Here is a 21,816-nt window from a genome sequence, read left to right on the forward strand (position 1 = left end):
GAGTTCTTGCAAATCTGTGACACAGTCAAGACTAATGGGGTAGACCCTGAGGTCTACAGACTTATGCTATTCCCTTTTGCTGTAAGAGACAGAGCTAGAATATGGTTGGATTCACAACCTAAAGATAGCCTGGACTCTTGGGAAAAGCTAGTCAATGCCTTCTTGGCAAAGTTCTTTCCACCTCAAAAATTGAGTAAGCTTAGAGTGGAAGTCCAAACCTTCAGACAGAAGGATGGAGAATCCCTCTATGAAGCTTGGGAAAGATACAAACAATTAATCAGAAAATGTCCTTCAGACATGCTTTCTGAATGGAGCATCATAGGTATTTTCTATGATGGTCTCTCTGAACTATCCAAGATGTCTTTGGATAGCTCTGCTGGAGGATCTCTTCATCTGAAGAAGACACCTACAGAAGCTCAAGAGCTCATTGAAATGGTTGCAAATAACCAATTCATGTACACTTCTGAAAGGAATCCTGTGAACAATGGGACAAGTCAGAAGAAAGGAGTTCTTGAGATTGATGCTCTGAATACCATTCTGGCTCAGAACAAGATATTGACCCAACAAGTCAATTTGATTTCTCAAAGTCTGTCTGGAATGCAAAATGCACCAAGCAGTACTAAGGATGCTTCATCTGAAGAAGAAGCTTATGATCCTGAGAACCCTTCAATGGAAGAGGTGAATTACTTAGGAGAACCCTATGGAAACACCTATAATTCTTCATGGAGAAATCACCCAAATTTCTCATGGAAGAATCAAGAGAGACCTCAACAAGGTTTCAATAACAATAATGGTGGAAGAAACAGGTTTAGCAATGGCAAGCCTTTTCCATCATCTTCTCAGCAACAGACAGAGAGTTCTAAGCAGAATCCCTCTGACTTAGCAACCATGGTCTCTGATCTAATCAAAACCACTCAAAGTTTCATGACTGAAACAAGGTCCTCCATTAGAAATTTGGAAGGACAAGTGGGTCAGCTGAGCAAGAAAGTTACTGAACTCCCTCCTAGTACTCTCCCAAGTAATATAGAAGAAAATCTAAAAGGAGAGTGCAAAGCCATAACCATGGCCGAATATGGAGAGGAAAGAGAGGAGGTGGACGCCACTGAGGAAGACCTCAATGGGCGTGCACCAATCTCCTCTGAGTTCCCCAATGAGGAACCATGGGAATCTGAGACTCAAAGTGAGATCATAGAGATTCCATTGGACTTACTTCTGCCTTTCATGAGCTCTGATGAGTATTCTCCCTCTGAAGAGGATGAGTATGCCACTGAAGAGCAAGTTGCTAAATACCTTGGAGCAATCATGAAGCTAAATGACAAGTTATTTGGAAATGAGACTTGGGAAGATGAACCTCCCTTGCTCACCAAGGAACTGGATGACTTGTCTAGGCAGAAATTACCTCAAAAGAGACAAGATCCTGGGAAGTGCATGGATGAATCCATCATCCTTGGCAGACCCTTCCTAGCCACAGCAAAGGCTGTGATTGATGTTGATGGAGGTGAACTGATCATTCAAGTGAATGAAGAATCCTATGTGTTTAAGGCTCAAGGATATCCCTCTGTCACCATGGAGAGGAAGCTTGAAGAGCTTCCCTCAAATCAGAGACAAATAGAGCCCCCACAGTCAAACTCTAAGTTTGGTGTTGGGAGGCCACAACCAAACTCTAAGTTTGGTGTTGAACCCCCACATTCAAACTCTAAGTTTGGTGTTGGGAGGTTCCAACATTGCTCTGATCATTTATGAGGCTCCATGAGAGTCCTCTGTCAAGCTATTGACATTAAAGAAGCGCTTGTTGGGAGGCAACCCAATATTTTATAATTAACTATTTCCTTTTGTTATTTTATCTTTTTTGTAGGTTGATGATCATAAGAAGTCACAAAATCAATGAAAAAAGCAAAAACAGAATGAAAAACAGGAAGAAAAACAGCACACCCTGGAGGAAGAACTCACTGGCGTTTAAACGCCAGTGAGGCTAGCAGTTGGGCGTTTAACGCCCAGTCTGGCACCATTCTGGGCGTTTAACGCCAGAAAGGGGCACCAGACTGGCGTTAAACGCCAGGAAAGGGTAAGAATCTGGCGTTAAACACCAGAAATGGGCACCAGCCCGGCGTTTAACGCCAGCATTGGATCAAAACGTGATTTTTGATGCCATTTGGTGCAGGGATGACTTTTCCTTGACACCTAAGGATCTGTGGATCCCACAGGATCCCCACAAACCCCTCACCTATCAAATCCCATCTCTCTCTTCACCACTCACCTCCATAAAACCCCACTTACCTCACCATCCAAATTCAAACCACTACTTCTTACCCTTTTGGCCTAACCACAAAGCCATCTCCCTCTCCTCCATCTCTTCTTCTTCTACTCTCTTCTTCCTTCTTTTGCTCGAGGACGAGCAAACCTTTTAAGTTTGGTGTGATAAAAGCATTGCTTTTTGTTTTTCCATAACCATTTATGGCATCCAAAGCCGGTTCAACTGAGAAGGCATGACCTCAAGCCCATCACTAAGAAGAAGATGGAGCAAACAAGAGACCCCTCTCATCAAGAAATCCCTGAGATACCTCAAGGGATGCACTTTCCTCCACAAGACTACTGGGAGCAAATTAACACCTCCCTAGGAAAATTAAGTTCCAACATGGGACAACTAAGGGTGGAGCACCAAGAACATGCCATCCTCCTCCATGAAATTGGAGAAGATCAAAGGATCATGAGAGAGGAGCAACAAAGACAAGGAAGAGACATTGAGGAGCTCAAGCACTCCATAGGATCTTCAAGAGAAAGAAAGAGCCGCCATCACTAAGGTGGACCCGTTCTTTAATCTCCTTGTTCTTTATTTTTCTGTTTTTCGAATTTTAGTGCTTTATGTTTATCCATGTTTGTGTCTTATGATCATTAGTGTCTTAGTGTCTATGCCTTAAAGCTATGAATATGAATCCATCACCTTTCTTAAATGAAAACTGTTTTTATCACAAAAAGAACAAGAAGTACAGGATTTCAAATTTATCTTTAAAACTAGCTTAATTAGTTTGATGTGGTGACAATACTTTTTGTTTTCTGTATGTATGCTTAAACAGTGCATATGTCTTTTGAATTTGTGATTCATGAATGTTAAAATTGTTGGCTCTTGAAAGAATGATGAAAAAGGAGACATGTTACTGAGGATCTGAAAAATCATAAAAATGATTCTTGAAGCAAGAAAAAGCAGTGAATACAAAAAAAAAAAAAAAAGAGGAGAAAGAGAAAAAGAAAGAAAAAGAAAGAAATAAAGTTGTGATCCAAGGCAAAAAGAGTGTGCTTAAGAACCCTGGACACCTCTAATTGGGGACTCTAGCAAAGCTGAGTCACAATCTGAAAAGGTTCACCCAATTATGTGTCTGTGGCATGTATGTATCCGGTGGTAATACTGGAAGACAGAGTGCTTTGGGCCACAGCCAAGACTCACAAAGTAGCTGTGTTCAAGAATCATCATACTTAACTAAGAGAATCAATAACACTATCTGGATTCTGAGTTCCTAAAGAAGCCAATCATTCTGAATTTCAAAGGATAGAGTGAGATGCCAAAACTGTTCGGAGGCAAAAAGCTACTAGTCCCGCTCATCTAATTTGGAGCTTAGTTTCATTGATAATTTGGAGTCTATTGATGGGATATTTTGGGTTTGAGAAATGAATTTCTCCCAAAAATAACACCAATCTAACCGGCAAGTATACCGGGTCGCATCAAGTAATAAAAACTCACGGGTGTGAGGTCGATCCCACAGGGATTGAAGGATTGAGCAATTTTAGTTTAGTGGTTGAATTAGTCAAGCGAATCAAGATTTGGTTGATTGAGTTGCAGAATTTAAATTGCATTGAAAGTAAAGAGAGCAATGAGTAAATTGCTGAATCTTAAAGAACAAGAAATTAAATGGCAGAAACTTAAAGAGCAAGTAATGTAAATTGCAAAATCTTAAAGTGCTGGAAATGTAAATGACTTGAATTGTAAAGGGAATTGGGAGCTGGATTTGCAGAAATTAAACAAGGAAAAGTAAAATTGCATCGAACAGAAGGATAATTGGGAATTGGGATTAGATCGTAGTTAAAACAGAAAGGTAAATGAATAAGTAAAGCAAGAGCAGAAAATTTAAAATGTGAGAATTGGATCTCAGGACCCAGAGACTAGAAAACTGAGTCTAGATCTCAATGCCTTCCTAGATCCAACAAGAACAATAGCCAGGAAATTGTAAATTGCAAGGGAAATAGAAGAAGAGCAATTAACAGGAAGCTAAATTCAATTAAACAGTAAATCAAAAGAGAGATCTAAGGTGAGATTGAAACAGAATTCCTTCAATTCTCCAACCCAAGATCCAAGACAAGTGTAATTGAAATTGAAAGCTAAGAGGAAGAGAATGGACTTCTCCTTCCCCCGAAACAAGAAACTAAAGATCACTCTGTAACTCAAAACTCAAGGAAAGCTCTCAGCAAAATTCTAAAAAGAGAACTCTCTCCAAAATATTGAATTCTAGCCTATTTATACACTTTCTTCAATTGATCTTCAAGCCTTGGTTTGGGCCTTTGCTCTTGGTGGAATTGGGTTGAAGGAGGCCTTGGTTGATTGCTCTTGAAGTTTGGAGAGAGACCCAAGTGAATCAATTGAACCGGATGTGAGTTTTGCAAAGTTGGGTTTTTTTAAAGTTAGCCTCAAAGTTAGGGGCTAACTTCATGGCTAACTTTTCATATCAGTAAAACTAATTTGCTGCACTTCACGTTTGGGCCAACGTTAGGGGGCTAACTTTGTCCCTAACGTTGGCCTTGCTTCATGTTGGAATGGCGCCAACGTTAGCCTCCAAGTTAGGGGCTAACGTTGGCGCTAACGTTGCACACCCCTGGGAAACAATTCAAATGCCAACGTTAGCCTCCAAGTTAGGGGCTAACGTTGGCGCTAACGTGGCTAACCCCTGGGAGCAATTTCTCATGCCAACGTTAGCCTCCAAGTTAGGGGCTAACGTTGGCGCTAACGTGGCTAACCCCTGGGAGCAATTTTAGTTCCCAACGTTAGCCTCCAAGTTAGGGGCTAACGTTGGGGCTAACTTCAATTCCAACTTCATTTGTTCCTGGTTCAATCTCCCTTGATTCATTGTCTCATCTTAGCTTCTAGCCATTCCTTCTCACTTCAATCCTTTTCCAAGCTTTCTTCACCTATCATAAATCAACCAAACACATCAAAGCTATGCTTGAAATCATGAGATGATCATTCTATCCTAATATGCACCAATTATGGCATCAAACCTCATGAATTTGCATTAAATCATATATGGTTGGTTTAATCAAAGGAAGCATGAAAATCTACCTAACTTAGCTTGCTTAAGCCTCAAGAAAGTGCATAATCTAAGTGAAATTAAAAGAAAAAGACTAGTGAAACTAGGCTAAGATGACTTGTCATCATCTATAGTATATTTTCTTCTTTTTATCTTATTTGATTTTCAGTTGCTTGAGGACAAGCAACAATTTAAGTTTGGTGTTGTGATGAGCGGATAATTTGTACGCTTTTTGGCATTGTTTTTAGTATGTTTTTGGTAGTTTTAGTTGAGTTTTTATTATATTTTTATTAGTTTTTAGTTAAAATTCACTTTTCTGGACTTTACTATGAGTTTGTGTGTTTTTCTGTGATTTTAGGTATTTTCTGGCTGAAATTGAGGGATCTGAGCAAAAATCTGATCCAGAGACTCAAAAGGACTGCAGATGCTGTTGGATTCTGACCTCCCTGCACTCAAAGTGGATTTTCTGGAGCTACAGAAGCCCAATTGGCGCGCTCTCAACGGCGTTAGAAAGTAGACATCCTGGGCTTTCCAGCAATATATGATAGTCCATACTTTGCCCAAGATTTGATGGCCCAAACCGGCGTTCAAAGTCACCTCAAGAAATTCCAGCGTTAAACGCCGGAACTGGCACCTAATTGGGAGTTAAACGCCCAAACTGGCATAAAAGCTGGCGTTTAACTCCAAGAAGAGTTTCTACACGAAAATTCTTCATTGCTCAGCCCAAGCACACACCAAGTGGGCCCGGAAGTGGATTTTTATGTCATTTACTCATCTCTGTACACCCTAGGCTACTAGTTCTCTATATATAGGACCTTTTACTATTGTATTTTTCATCTTTGGACATCTAGTTCTTAGATCATTGGGAGGCTGGCCTCACGGCCATGCCTAGACCCTGTTCTTATGTATTTTCAACGGTGGAGTTTCTACACACCATAGATTAAGGTGTGGAGCTCTGCTGTACCTCGAGTATTAATGCAATTACTATTGTTCTTCCATTCAATTCCGCTTGTTCTTGTTCTAAGATATCACTTGTTCTTCAACTTGATGAATGTGATGATCCGTGACACTCATCATCATTCTCACTCATGAACAAGGTGACTGACAACCACTTTTGTTCTACAAGCAACCAAGGCTCTAGTGAATATCTCTTGGATTCTTTAATCGGAATCTTCGTGGTATAGGCAGGACTTGATGGCGGCATTCAAGAGAATCCGGAAGGTCTAAACCTTGTCTGTGGTATTCTGAGTAGGATTCAATGACTGAATGACTGTGACGTGCTTCAAACTCCTAGCAGGCTAGGGCGTTAGTGACAGACGCAAAAGTATCAATGGATATTATTCCGGCCTGAACGAGAACCGACAGATGATTAGCCTATGCTGTGACAGAGCATCAGGGACGTATTTTCACTGAGAGGATGGGAGATAGCTGCTGACAACAGTGAAACCCTACACGAGCTTGCCATGGAAAGGAGTAAGAAGGATTGGATGAAGGCAGTAGGAAAGCAGAGAGACGGAAGGGAAGGCATCTTCATACGCTTGTCTGAAGCTCTTACACCAATGATATACATAAGTATCTCTATCTTTATCTTTATGTTATTTTCGTTCATCACCATTATACATTTGAGTTTGCCTGACTGAGATTTACAAGGTGACCATAGCTTGCTTCATACCAACAATCTCTGTGGGATCGACCCTTACTCGCGTAAGGTATTACTTGGACGACCCAGTGCACTTGCTGGTTAGTTGTGCGAAGTTGTAGTGATCACAATTTCATGCACCAGCAATCCTAGAACTTCAACACTCATATTTAAATCTTAAAGTTTATAAATGGAAAACCATAAACAGGACATGTTATCTAAGGTTCTTATTTCTATTTCCTTTCTAACTTAAGCCTTAATTTTCGCCTTCCTCCAATCCTCCAAAACTCTGATGCACAACCAAGCAATACAGACAAAGCAAACACAGGTAGGATACAGATACAGCAGATAGCAAATATAGCAGGTAAGCATAATAACCATATAGGCAAGCCCAATTAATGCACAATCAAACAAAACACACATATACATATGATGTATGCCTGCCCTATGGCTGATGAGTCTCATCTGTTGGTTACACAGCCAACCCGACATGTCCAGTAGCTAACCTGGGTATCATCCTCTTGAAAACTGGTGAGAGGTACAGTATTACAATCCTCACCTGGTGAGCGGTAAACCACCTTGATCCCCACCATCTGCGGGCGGTAAACCACCTCGATCCCCACAGATGTTTTCAATTGAAAAACAGCACACACGTGGGCGGTAAATAATCACGATCCCCACAAAACATATTCATTTAAAAATTGGGATGTAGTAAATAACCACGATCCCCACAGAACATATTCATTTAAAAATACTGGTGGGCGGTAAATAACCACGATCCCCACAAAACATATTCATATTAAATTCATCCTCATCATCATTCAATTCATTCAACAATTATCATCATCACACCTCCTATTCCGTTCATCAATAATTCACACTCAACACAGAATTCTCTTTTTAACTAAGTAAAACTCAAAACATAATATTTTTCTTGATAAATTGAAACTCCAACATAATACTTTTTTTAATAAATCAAGTTCCAAAATATAGTGCATTCCTTTTCTTTATAAATCAAAGTCAAATAATATAATTCTTTTATCCATACTTGTCTAAATAATACTTCAAACTAAATCTCCAATTTTTATAAAAATTTCGACAGCATCTCCTTTAAAATTTGGACTTTGCCATCCTTCTCGGATTCCAACCAAACCACCTTTCAAACCATTTTCAAATTATTTCCAGCTCTCAATTCATTCATTATTCAACAAACAAACACACACACACACACACATATATATATATATATATATAACTTAACCAATCTTCAATCTTTCATCATCAATACTCACATTCATCAATAATCATTCATCAACCCCCATGAACAACATTAATTAACACAATTCCTACAACCAAATCAACAAAATCATCATTCATCAACTAATTCATAATATAATTCTAAATTCTATCAAGGTTACTAGCATTAATATATTCCCACATTTTCAACCTATCCTATGGTCACCTAGCCTATGTTTTCACAAAACATTATATATTATCTACAAAAAACTAAAACCATACATTGGCCGATTCCTTCCTAAGCTCGGAACTCCTGGAAAACCCCTCCTTTCACAAGCTCCAAGCTTCCAAATGTCAATTCCTCAAGTTTAATCACCCAGATTTCATTCGATACCGCCTAATTGAACTCCAAATCAACAAGAATGTAATCTAATTTCACACAATATCACTATAATTATCATAGGATTCACTAATTTAATAATTCACATGGGTTCAACAGTTCCTTATCTTAGACATGGATGAAATGGACAAAGGCTAACACTATCCACGAGCTAATTCGACCATAGAATATCAAAACCACATAATCTCTTAAAATTAAAACCTTAAATTTTAAAATTAGGGAAGAGTATCTGAGTAAGAAATTGCTATATTCTTACCAAATTGATCTGTGAATTTTGTAGAGAATTTCAAGACAAACACGTGGTTGCTGACGGCTCGTCAATCGGAGCTCTGAATTGAAAGTTACGGATGATTAAATTTTGGAGACATCAAGGGTTTTGTTATGCTCTTTCTCCTCTCTTGTTTCAGCGTATTGAAGTGAAAAATGAGGGAGAAAGCTTCGGTTGGAAGCTTATGTAGGTTGGGCCTTGGGCCGGTTTGGATCTGGTTCAATCGGTTCAGCTTGTTGGCTCGGTTTTAGGTCAAAATCTTTAAAATTAGTGTCAAAATTAGTATTTTTTTAATATTTCTACTTTCCTAAACTATAAAATTTAATTTTCTAATTTCTTTGAATAATAATTAATTTATTGACTAATTATTTATTAATTTTTTGGAGTTTCCACCTAGAAAAATAAAAACATATATAACTGTAATAGTAGCACATCAATTTTGCACTAAGGTTTATATCAAAAGGCTAGTGAAAAATTATCGACAACCTAGTACTTTACTAACCTCATTAGAAAAGTAATTGGCATATAATGTTGTGCTTCCTGTTACACATTTCATCTCAAATTTGAAAGAAGAGTTATAGATAAATTACTAATATCTACAGTAAATATTTGTACAAAAGTATAAATCATAACGTGTTATTAAAATAAAAATAATATTTTTCTTACCTAAATATTATTAAAAACTTCTTTGAACACGACATTTGTTGTTGATGACTTTAGATTGCCGTCTTCATCCAGAATTAAAACCTTTAGACCACTGTGACTCTTAACTCTTGACAAAGCAACGTAAAGTTGTCCATAGGTGAACATTGATTTTGGCAAATAAAGCCCTACATACGATAATGATTGACTCTAACTCTTGTTGATGGTCATTGCAAAGCACACCACTACAAGAAATTACCAGAATAGCGACCGATTTAGCAACCGATTTTCAACCAATGCTTCCAAACTAGTACCAAACGATATTGGTCGCTAAGTTGGTCGCTAATAAAATCGGTCACTAAATGGCGACCACCATTTTTGTTGCTAAATAGAGACTAACTTCTCGGTTGTTAAATCGGTTGCTAATAAAATCAGTCGCTGATGTCTGACTAGAAAATCTAAAATTGGTCGCTAAATTGGTCACTATTACTAATTTTCTAATTATAGATTTTTACTAATTATTCACAATATCTATATCAAAATATAGAAATTAAAAGAGACAAAATTCATAAATATTCACAATATTTATATCGAAATATAAAAATTAAAAGAGACAAAATTCATAAATACATTAAATTTATGATTCACAATCTAAATGTACATTGATGGCTTACAATCCACAATCTAAATTCATGGTACATGGCACATTTACTACTCATCTCTTACAATACTAAGCCTATAAATCTAAATTGATCTTCTAATTCAACTTGATACATGTGGAAAGGAAAACATTAAAGAAGCAATCAGATATATAACATAATAGAAAACTCTCATCTTTTCGAGACACCCACAATCAATAAACAGAGTGCCATATTGAACATCATCTGCCGAAAAAAAATTAGCATACCATATTAAAAGCTGATTTTAAATGCAGGATGCAACATACATAGAATGTGAATACAGAAGGAAACAATTTCTATTAAAATCTCCCATCTTTGCCTGTGCCAGAGGGATTGTATTCAAGGATTTGATTAGATTTAGCTATCACCAAAAGTAATAATCTGCCCAAGTGCATGTCTCGCACGAAGCTGCAACAATAGAAGAAAATTAACATAATACTTAACAAAAGTGTAAAATGAATTTAGTTTGGAATGAAGAATAAAAGACCTTCACATCCATGTGAGAATTATTGACCATCCTCTGTATTTGAGAAACTATGCCAAGTCTATGCAAAATCATAATTCAACCAAATAAATTGGAACTTTTACGAAGAGTGAGATTAACTAACAAGGGTATATCTTGGCATAAGGACCAAAATTATCTTATAAAATTGAAAAATAAAATAAAATAAAAGTGTCATTCCATCCAAGATAAAAGCTTCTCAACTCAGAAGCATGTTGCAATACCTGTAACAACAATAGCTTTAACAACATCCCTCCGTGATGAACAATAAATGAAAATTAACTAAGCCTACCTTGAAGGCATTAGAGATTGTTGAAGTCATTTTATCAAGAATCAAGCCTCCAGCTAACGTACCACAAATCCCACAGACAATTGTAATACTCCAAACAACAAGTCAGCATTATTCTGTCCAAAAAAAATAAATAACAAAATTGTCAAAGAAGAAAAATTTTCATAAATATTAATAAATGCACAACTACAACAACATCAAGCTTAACCTACTAGAAGAGGTTGATTTCATATAATCAAAACCCAATTTGGCTCTATCAATGACTAAGTCTTCAATAGAGCCGATTTGACTAAGCTCTTTTTGTAATGAATTCTTCTAATATTTGATATGAAGCATATGATATTTAAGCACATTATCACACCATATGGTAAATGATGTATCCTGCCTTCGGTCCCCAGTACGAGTAGGCCCCAATAATAAAATTGTATGATATATAACCTAGCAATGATTAAACTCTTTAAGTCAGAATATTTGAAATTGTTTTGAATTGATGATTCAATTATCAAATCCTCCATTGAAAATCTGTTTTGATTCCTTAGGCAATATTGTCAATAAAACTTTCATGAAAAAAATTAATTATCTCCAAGTTAGTAGAAAAGTAAATACCTAGAACATTTATGACATACACTTGGTCACACAAAAGCTCCAGCATATCTTTTGAGAATCTGATGATGTGATTCCTCAATATGGATAGTGACCTGAGAAACATAAATATCAATTATAAAGGTGAAATATAATATTTAGCTGGTCTATCTACAACATAATCATCATTGTTGTCACAAACTTACAATAACTTTTTATGGGTTACATACAGTGAGTGTAAAATAAAACTATAACACATAAAATATTTATAGGAAATTTCCTTAAAGTTAATATTATCTACTCTATTAATAAGTTTTTTCCTATAAATTTATTAGATTTTCAGTTTTAACTCACTTGGATCCTCTAATAAAGCATTCATCTCCAGCAAGCATTTCACCATCTATAAGGAAAACCTCTAACTTTGAGCATCAAAAAATAAATTTAATTTTATCCTTCGGAAAGAAAACAAAGATTATAGCATAAAATAATTTTACCAACATAATTGTTAAGAATTGACAATACCTCCACATTCATTAGATGTCGGTATCAGTTTGGATTCCATGGGAGTGAAACTGTTACGGCCTGGCCCAAAAACCGCACGGGTCGGTCCGACCCGATCTCTACCCGACCCGGTCACGTGCCCTCCAACCGACCTGGACACGCGTCCTGTACGGCTCACACGTGGCTGCAGGACGACGTCCTTGGAAATATGGGCCTGTCCTCGTCTCGGGGCCCACTACTGACATGTATATAAGGGGAAGATTGGCTCTTCCCCCGAGGTACGTCACTTTCCACATCACTCCCCCTGCTTGTACGATTTCTGACTTAGGCGTCGGAGTGTCTTTGCAGGTGGCACCCCCCCTCGTCGTCCATTCACCAGCACAAGTGCTCGTCAGCTCGCCTAGCCCGCTACCAGTGCGACCCGAGCTAAGGTATCCTCGCCCCTTCACTTGCATACCCGACCTGTCCGGAACCCGATTACCGAACATTGGCGCCGTCTGTGGGGACTTTCTAAATGGAAGCTGTACTGGGTCTCGGCGACCAAGGCCGGGCTGCCGGAGCGGAGGGGGCAGCCTCCGTCGCCTCGCAAGGGGGGCGGCGAAGGTCCCCCCATCGACGCGCGGGGACACGACCATTCGGAGGAACAGGCGGCGATAGCGCCATAATAATGCAAGAGCTGCGCCACCGAGTCCAGAACCTGGAGCGGCAGCTTGCCGACCGGGAGCGGGACGGACGCTCTACCGATCCGAGCTATACCCCGTCTCCCGGAAGCGAGGAGGAAGACTCTTTCCGAAGCCGCCCGCGGACGGAAGCAGAGAGTTCGCGGGAGGAGTCACCCATAATGAGGAGACGAAATGACACGATCATCTACTCCCGAGGCAGACCGACCCATCGAGCGACAAGAGGTCGCGAAGACGGGAGAACACGACAACCTGTGATAATGGGCGCCACCCCGTTCCACCGATCTATCCTCGAGGTCCGGCTGCCGAAACACTTCGACAAGCCAACGGACATGAGGTACGACGGAACTCAAGACCCTCTAGAACACCTGACGGCCTTCGAGGCCAGGATGAATCTAGAGGGGGTAGGCGACGAAGTGAGATGCCGCGCCTTCCCGGTGACCTTAGCAGGACCAGCGATCAAATGGTTTAACGGCCTCCCCCAAGGTTCTATCTACAATTTCTCAGACATCAGCCGCGCTTTCCTGGCTCAATTCACAACGCGAATAGCGAAGGCTAAGCACCCCATCAACCTTCTGGGGATAACCCAGAGACAAGGAGAACCGACGAGGAAGTACTTGGATCGGTTCAACGACGAATGCTTGGAAATTGACGGCTTAACCGACTCGGTGGCCAGTCTTTGCCTAACGAACGGCCTCCTCAACGAGAACTTCCGGAAACACCTCACCACGAAACCAGTTTGGACGATGCATGAAATCCAAACAGTGGCCAAGGAGTATATAAACGACGAGGAAGTCAGCCGAGTCGTGGCTGCCAACAAACGGCAGTCCGGTTACAGCCAAGCACGGCAGCCCGTCGACGGAGAGAGAGCAAAGGAAAAAGCTAGGGAAGAGGCGTCAAACAGGGCACCTCGACCATTCCCCAGGGTCGGGAAATTCAACAATTACACCCCACTCACTCTCCCCATCGTGGAGGTCTACCAACAGATAGCGGAGAAGGGAATCCTCCCGAAGCCCCGAGCACTTAAGGACCGAACAGGAGGAAACAAGAACCTTTACTGTGATTACCACAAGGGGTATGGCCATCAAACACAGGACTGTTTCGACCTGAAGGATGCACTAGAACAGGCGATAAGGAAAGGAAAGCTAGCCGCGTTCTCCCATCTCATCAGGGAGCCGAGAAGGCGTTATCGCGATCAAGATGAGGAAGCCAAGGCGCGCTCGACCAGGCGACGGCAGGAACCCGAAGGCGGGGACCATGGCCTCACCGTGATAAACGTGGTAACGGCAAAGAACGCCGCACCAAAATCCCGGTCGGCACACAAAAAGGACGCCAAGGTTTTGGCGATCTCGTCTCCACCCTTGCAGAGTACCAAGAAACCTCCGTCCATTTCTTTTGGCCCAGAAGACCAATGGTTCAGCGACGCCCCAGAAAACCCTCCCATGGTCATAACGGCCAGAGTGGGAACCGGCCTCGTCAAACGGATCCTTGTCAACACAGGAGCTGATTCAAACATCATGTTCCGCAACGTGTTCGATGCACTAGGGCTGAAGGATGCCGACCTGACGACACACCAGCACGGGGTCATCGGGTTAGGCGACCACTTCATCAAACCAGACGGAGTCATTTCCCTACCAATCTCGGTGGGACAGGCGCAGGGCCGGAGGTCGGCGATGGCCGAGTTCGTAATCCTCCGAGACTCCACAGCCTACAACATCATCTTGGGAAGAAAAACAATCAATGATTTTGAGGCCATAATCAACACCAAGCTACTAGTTATGAAGTTTGTCACCGATGATGGATCCATAGGGACCATAAGAGGAGACCTCGAGACGGCGGTCGCTTGTGACAACGCCAGCCTTTCCCTCAGAAAGAAGTCCAAGGAAGCATCCGGCGTATTCCTAGCCGACCTCGATGCCAGAGTAGAGGACAAGCCGAGGCCGGAACCAGAAGGGGACCTGGAGAAATTTAGCATCGGTAACGAAGGGGAAAAGTTCACATTCGTCAACAAGAACCTCCCACATGAGTTGAAGGAGCCTTTGATTGAAATGATAAGGGCCAACAAAGACCTGTTCGCATGGACGCCAGCCGACATGCCGGGCATAGATCCACAAATCATCTCCCATCACCTAGCCGTCAAGCCGGAAGCACGCCCAGTGGCTCAACGAAGGAGAAAGATGTCGGCGGAAAGAGCAGAGGAGGTAGCCAAGCAAACGGCCGGCCTCCTAGAAGCAGGCTTCATACGAGAAGTGGACTACTCAACGTGGCTCTCAAATGTGGTATTGGTGAAAAAACACAATGGCAGATGGAGAATGTGCGTGGACTACTCTGACCTTAACAAAGCATGCCCCAAAGATTGCTTCCCCCTCCCCAACATAGATGTACTCGTCGACGCCGCGGCAGGGTACCGATATCTGAGTTTCATGGACGCCTACTCCGGTTACAATCAGATACCGATGCACCGACCAGACGAAGACAAAACGGCGTTCATAACGCCAGGAGGAACTTTTTGCTACAAGGTAATGCCGTTTGGCTTGAAAAATGCAGGGGCGACATATCAAAGGCTGATGAACAGGATATTCCACGACCTCATAGGGAAAACGGTCGAAGTTTACGTGGACGACATCCTGGCAAAAACAACACGAGCTGACGACCTCCTAAACGACCTGGCAAGTGTGTTTGCGTCCCTCCGTCAACACGGTATGAGGCTGAACCCCCTCAAGTGCGCCTTCGCCATGGAAGCCGGCAAGTTCCTGGGATTCATGATAACTCAGAGAGGGGTAGAAGCCAACCCGGAGAAATGCCAGGCAATACTTCAGATGAAGAGCCCGGGCTGTGTCAAGGACGTCCAGAGGTTGGCAGGGCGATTAACATCACTTTCCCGGTTTCTCGGGGCCTCGGCGACAAAGGCCCTACCATTCTTCAACCTCATGAAGAAAGGGATGGCGTTTGAATGGACACCCGCGTGCGAAGAAGCCTTTCAACACTTCAAGGAAATCCTAGCGGCACCTCCCGTTCTCGGGAAGCCAAGGGACGGGGAACCACTGTACCTGTACCTCTCTATAACAAGCGAAGCCCTGGCCGCAGTACTAGTGCGGGAGGACGGGAGAACCCAGCAACCAGTCTACTTCATAAGCAGGGCCCTACAAGGAGCAGAGTTAAGATATAGCAAGTTGGAAAAGCTAGCCTTAGCACTCCTAACTTCCTCGAGAAGGTTAAAACAGTATTTCCAGAGTCACCAGGTGGTCGTCAGAACGGACCAAGGGATCCGACAAGTTCTCTAAAAACCCGACCTGGCGGGAAGAATGATGACTTGGTCCATCGAGCTCTCTCAATATGACATACGGTACGAGCCCCGACAAGCCATCAAGGCACAGGCCATGGCAGATTTTTTGGTTGAAGTAACAAGAGACCCAGGCGAAGACATGGGTACACGGTGGAAGCTCCATGTGGACGGAGCCTCCAACCAGACCTTCGGAGGAGCCGGGATCATCCTAGAAAGTCCAAGCGGGGTCGTATACGAGCAGTCGGTCAGATTCGAGTTTCCCATCTCGAACAACCAAGCAGAATACGAAGCCCTCATAGGAGGCTTGACCCTAGCAACAGAGGTCGGTGCAAAAAGGCTGGAAGTATGCAGCGATTCCCAAGTCATCACTTCCCAGGTAAACGGCAGCTATCAAGCCAAGGACCCCTTGTTGCAGAAGTACTTGGAAAAGGTCAAAAGCTTGAGCCAAAAGTTTGACGAGGTCACGGTCCAGCATGTACCCAGAGAAAGGAACGCACGAGCAGACCTCCTATCAAAATTAGCCAGCACTAAGCCAGGGGAGGGAAACCGGTCTCTCATCCAAGGCATGACAAGGGAACCTGCAATTGCACTACACATAACAACCCTAAGTTCTTCATGGCTAGACCCCATCACCAACTACTTAGAACACGGCCAAGTCCCTGGTGACGAAAAGGATGCGGTGAAATTAAGGAGGGAAGCGGCCAAATACGCCGTCATCCAAGGACAGCTATTCAGAAAAGGGCTCAGCCAGCCCCTACTGAAGTGCCTACACCCCGACCAAACGGACTACGTCCTTAGGGAAGTCCACGAGGGCTGCTGTGGGCACCACATCGGAGGAAAAGCCCTAGCAAGGAAGTTGATCCGAGCTGGGTACTACTGGCCGTCGATGATGGCGGATTCCAAAGAGTTTGTCAAAAAGTGCATAAAGTGCCAACAGAATGCCAACTTTGCCAAGGCACCGGCAAACGAGTTGAGCTTGCTGACGACTTCCCGGCCATTCGCTCAGTGGGGAATCGACCTCTTGGGGCCTTTCCCTGTCGGCCCTAGGCAGGTCAAATATCTCATAGTGGCAATTGATTACTATACTAAATGGATAGAAGCCGAACCATTGGCTAGCATATCCTCAGCCAATTGCAGAAAATTCATGTGGAGGCAGGTGATAACACGGTTCGGGATACCAGAGGTCGTCATCTCGGACAACGGCACACAATTTGCTGACAAAAAGTTCACAGAATTTCTCAACGGCCTAGGTATAAGGCAAAGGTTCTCTTCGGTAGAACACCCTCGGACGAACGGACAAGTGGAGTCCGCCAACAAGGTTATCCTTTCAGGGCTAAAGAAGAGGTTGGACAACAAAAAGGGCGCTTGGGCCGACGAGCTGGCATCGGTCCTCTGGTCTTACCGAACAACCGAGCAATCCTCCACCAAGGAAACCCCATTCCGACTGACGTACGGGGTGGATGCAGTAATACCCGTGGAAATCGGCGAACCAAGCCCGCGATTGCTCTTGAAAGGAGTAGAGGAAACTGTAGAAAAGGACCTGATAGAAGAAGCCCGAGAAATGGCCCACTTGACAGAAATGGCGCTAAAACAAAGAGTGGCGCTCCGTTACAACACCAAAGTGCTCAAGAGGGAATTCGGACCAAACGACCTTGTCCTGAGGCGAAATGATATCGGCCTGCCGACCCCAGGAGAAGGCAAGCTAGCGGCCAACTGGGAGGGCCCATATAGAATCAAGAAAGTGATGGGAAAAGGGGCCTTTAAGTTAGAAAGGCTCGATGGCAAGGAGGTCCCGAGAACATGGAACGCGGACAACCTTAGAAGATTCTACTCGTAGAGGACGCAGCGACCTGCCGGCTAATCTAGCTAAGTAGTTAATTTGCCATTTGAACTTCATAGTAACTTTCAAGTCTTTTATGTGGATACCGAATAAGATATACTTGTGCAAATTCTCCACCATGTTCTATCTAAGTTTTTCAGATAAACCGTCCCATCGTGACTGACAACGACGTGCGACCCGGGACTGATCACCCCGGGAAGTCGTCAGTCAACGTCTTAACAAACAACTACACGAAAGGCCACGGGCCGCCAGTCTAAACAACTTCAAACCAAAAACGGTTAATAGGAACGATAACACGAGCAAGCGAGTAAACGACGAAGTATAAACCAATACGGTTAGAAATGATAACGCACTCAGACAAATAAAAAGCTTATCACGACAACATGGGCAAACGGCTAAAATGGTCATTAATCACAAGCCAAAATAAAACGGCTAAATTATTCGCAAGCCAAAAACGGCCAAGACTAAGATAGTTTACAAGTCATAACAAAGCGGCTGCACGAAAGGCTGTAAACAAAAAATTCACTTCTTGGGGACGTCGACGACCTTGCCATCAAGAATAACCTTGCGGACACCAATCGCCGACGTGTCGAACTCAGGAGCAACAACTTTAATTTGAGCTTTGAGGGCTTCCTCAGTACCCAAGATCGCAGCCTTGCCCTGCTTAACGACATCTTTATACTTCGCCTTTCACGTTGCCAGCTCGGCCTCCGCGGCCTGCTTCTCTTTCTCGACTTCGGCCGTACGCTTCTGCGCTTCGCCGACCTGTTTCTCCAGAGCCATCTCACGCTTGACTAGACGTTCAACCGTCGCGTCCGACTCTTTCTGTTTCTTCTCAGCAGCTGTTGCCTTCTGTTCGGCGGCGGTAGCTTTCTGCTCGGCATCGGTGGCTTTCTTCTCGGCAGCATCCAATTTTTCCGAAGATTGAGTCAATTGCTTCCGGAGAGTTTCAACTTCACTTTTTAGTTCATTATTTGCTTTCCCAGCAGATTCCAACTTACGGCGGAGAGACTCCATCCCGGTCAGCTCAAACTCAGCCTTCCGGGCTATCACGGCACCGCGCAAAAGGGTGCGATACATCCACCTCGCCTGCGCGGCAAGGGAAGACTCGTGGAAGTACTCCTCAGTACCGGGAAGCAGCTGGGAATCTATGAAGTTGCTTGCATCAAAATTTCTCTCCATAACAGTAAGGGCTCCCTCGGGGCTGGACGACGCCGTGGAAGCCTTCTTCCTTTTCCTCGGGTTGGGGACCTCTTCCACCTCGGCATCCGAGCCAAGAACAGAACCATCAGTTCCTACCACCTCGTGGACAGGGGAGGCATGGACGGCCTTACCACTCTCGATCGTGGCACCTTGAGTCGAGGTGCCAATCCCATCAGTTGCGGCCTTCTGCTTGGGAGCGTCTTTGTCCTCCGGAGCATCAGGTCCCTTGGAGGCGGGTTGCTCGTCACTCTCCTCATCGTCGCCACCACCAAGGAAAGTTTGAAACAAGTCGGGAAGACCCGTCACGGACGCCGACATATCCACTGTGGGAAAACAAGTAAGGTCGGTTAGTCGTCACATAATGTCAACAAGAAAGGAAAAAGATAAAGCGTAAAGTAAAGAGTTTCTCACAAATATAATTACGACCGGAATCCCGATCACCCATGAGGAGGTGGGGATTTACTGGGTTCTTCCCAAAAACCGCGTTTAGCACCTCGGCAATCTGCTGATCTTCTGCCGACATATTTTTGTAAACTACCTTAATAAAACTATTGGCTCCTGCCCCGAAGCTCCAATAAGTCGGGATGAGCCGTACCCCCTCCAGAGACAACCAAAAGGGGTGACGACCTTTGGCCGGACGGACTTTAAAATACTTGTCCTTAAACCCATGGTAAGAATCTTCGAACAAGCCGAAAATCTTCCGACCCTGAGCAGCCCGGAAGGACATGAACCCTTTCCTATGTTTCCCCTGCTTGGTAGGGTTTGTGAGGGTGAAGAAAAAGAGGAAGACATCTACGGACACCGGCAGGTCGAGATATTCACAAACCATCTCGAAACAGCGGATCGAAGCCCAACTGTTCGGATGCAACTGCGACGGTGACACAGAAATTCGGTTTAAGAGCGCCATTTGAAAGGCTGAGAACGGAATGCGAACTCCGACTTGAGTGAACATGGCCTTGTAGAACCAAATCCAGTCGGCGACCTGGCGGGGTTGGAAGTTGATTTCATACAACCGCTCGTGAGCAGCCGGGACGAAGGCGTCATAATTGGCCTCCTCGTCAGTCCCGCCACACAGATACCCGGCTTGTCGGAACTCGGTGAGCTCCTCTTCGCTCATTTGGTTGGGAGAATCCCTCACATCTGAGACGACCCAAGCATACTGGTCGTAAGCTGCAGGGTTAACGGATGCTCGGGAGACCGTGCGGGCCATACCTACATGGGGGTACCATCCAGTTAGTCTAAGAGATCGGTCGCTCAGGCCGAAAACAAACACCACCCCCCACGACTTCCCGACAAAAGGCAAACAAGACTAAAAGGCTAAAGGAACGAGAAAAAGCCTACCCTAGAATGGTACTTTCCCCCCTAACACGTCTACTCGCAACTAAGGCTACGCAGTAACATCAAAAGAACCCAGCAACAAGCATACCGAAAATAATGCCTAAAAAGAGGAATGATTCGAAAATTACCTAAGTTGATGGAAAAGAGGATGATTGCGAGTCTGGAAAAGTGTAAGGAACACGAACGGAGGCACCACAGCAACGCCTTGGAATCTTGTAGCAAGGAGGAAGAAAGGAAGAATAGGGAGTGTGAGAAAAGTGTAGAAATGTTAAAACCGATCGTTTAAAAACTACCTCCAAAGCGCGAAACACCTGGGGGTAGAATGGTCTTTTCAAACGGGGTTTTTCACCCCATTATGAGCACTTAATGCTCGGCGCAGGAAACGAAGCGATGAAAACGGTTGCTTTGAGCAACCAAGAGACGCGCGTTGGAGGCACATCCCTCCCGCGAGCAGCCGACCAGACGAAATGCGAGATGACACGCCATTGGTAGCTCCTACGACTACCATTGGCGCGTGGGGGCACTGTTACGGCCTGGCCCAAAAACCGCAAGGGTCGGTCCGACCCGATCTCTACCCGACCCGGTCACGTGCCCTCCAACCGACCCGGACACGCGTCCTGTACGGCTCACACGCGGCTGCAGGACGACGTCCTCGGAAATATGGGCCTATCCTCGTCTCGGGGCCCACTACTGACATGTATATAAGGGGAAGATTGGCTCTTCCCCCGAGGTACGTCACTTTCCACATCACTCCCCCTGCTTGTACGATTTCTGACTTAGGCGTCGGAGTGTCTTTGCAGGTGGCACCCCCCCTCGTCGTCCATTCACCAGCACAAGTGCTCGTCAGCTCGCCTAGCCCGCTACCAGTGCGACCCGAGCTAAGGTATCCTCGCCCCTTCACTTGCATACCCGACCTGTCCGGAACCCGATTACCGAACAGAAACCTATTGTGACAAATCAAATATTGTGATACTATTAGAAGGAGCAAAAAATTGACTAACTTCTAGAAACAAGTCATTTAGGAGAAATGGTTACCCTTCAACTGCAAATGTTTCATTATAAAACCCAAAATGGGAAAAGGAAACATCAAAATTGCCTCACCCCAAAATGCAATATGCCAATTATATTGGCCTCCAACCTACACATTATTTAAATTTTTGAAGATGACTCATTTGCAGATGACACATTCAAAAAAATAATGGATGCAAAGTGTGTAGAAAATTTTCCAATGAACAGTTCTTTAAGTTAGCATTACACAAGCCCATACATGTACAGTAAATGAACTCATAAGCTACTATATTAATACTCAAACAACATCAGTTCATGACAAATAAAATGATTATTTAAACCAGCAAACTAAGGAAACAATAAGAGAACCATCTAAAAAGCCAAATTTTATGAGTATTAATCTTACAAGTCCACCATAAACATAGCCC

The 21,816-nt window shown here is 43.6% G+C and overlaps 1 protein-coding gene and 1 non-coding gene across 2 annotated transcripts; one reads left to right on the top strand and one right to left on the bottom strand.

Moving 5' to 3' along the window:
- Positions 1-195: 195 nt before the first annotated feature.
- LOC130943128 (small nucleolar RNA R71) lies at positions 196-303 on the bottom strand. Its single transcript, XR_009071661.1, has one exon. It is a non-coding gene; the product is annotated as a small nucleolar RNA R71 (small nucleolar RNA).
- A 15,718-nt stretch (positions 304-16,021) lies between these two features.
- LOC130939973 (uncharacterized) lies at positions 16,022-17,836 on the top strand. The gene is made up of 2 exons (XM_057868033.1): positions 16,022-17,050; positions 17,156-17,836. Exons 1-2 carry the CDS (start codon positions 16,022-16,024, stop codon positions 17,834-17,836), a joined length of 1,710 nt encoding a protein of 569 aa, XP_057724016.1.
- The last annotated feature ends 3,980 nt before the right edge of the window (positions 17,837-21,816 follow it).

The sequence above is a fragment of the Arachis stenosperma genome, chromosome 7, assembly GCF_014773155.1.
Source record: "Arachis stenosperma cultivar V10309 chromosome 7, arast.V10309.gnm1.PFL2, whole genome shotgun sequence".
In the NCBI taxonomy this organism is placed as follows: domain Eukaryota; kingdom Viridiplantae; phylum Streptophyta; class Magnoliopsida; order Fabales; family Fabaceae; genus Arachis; species Arachis stenosperma.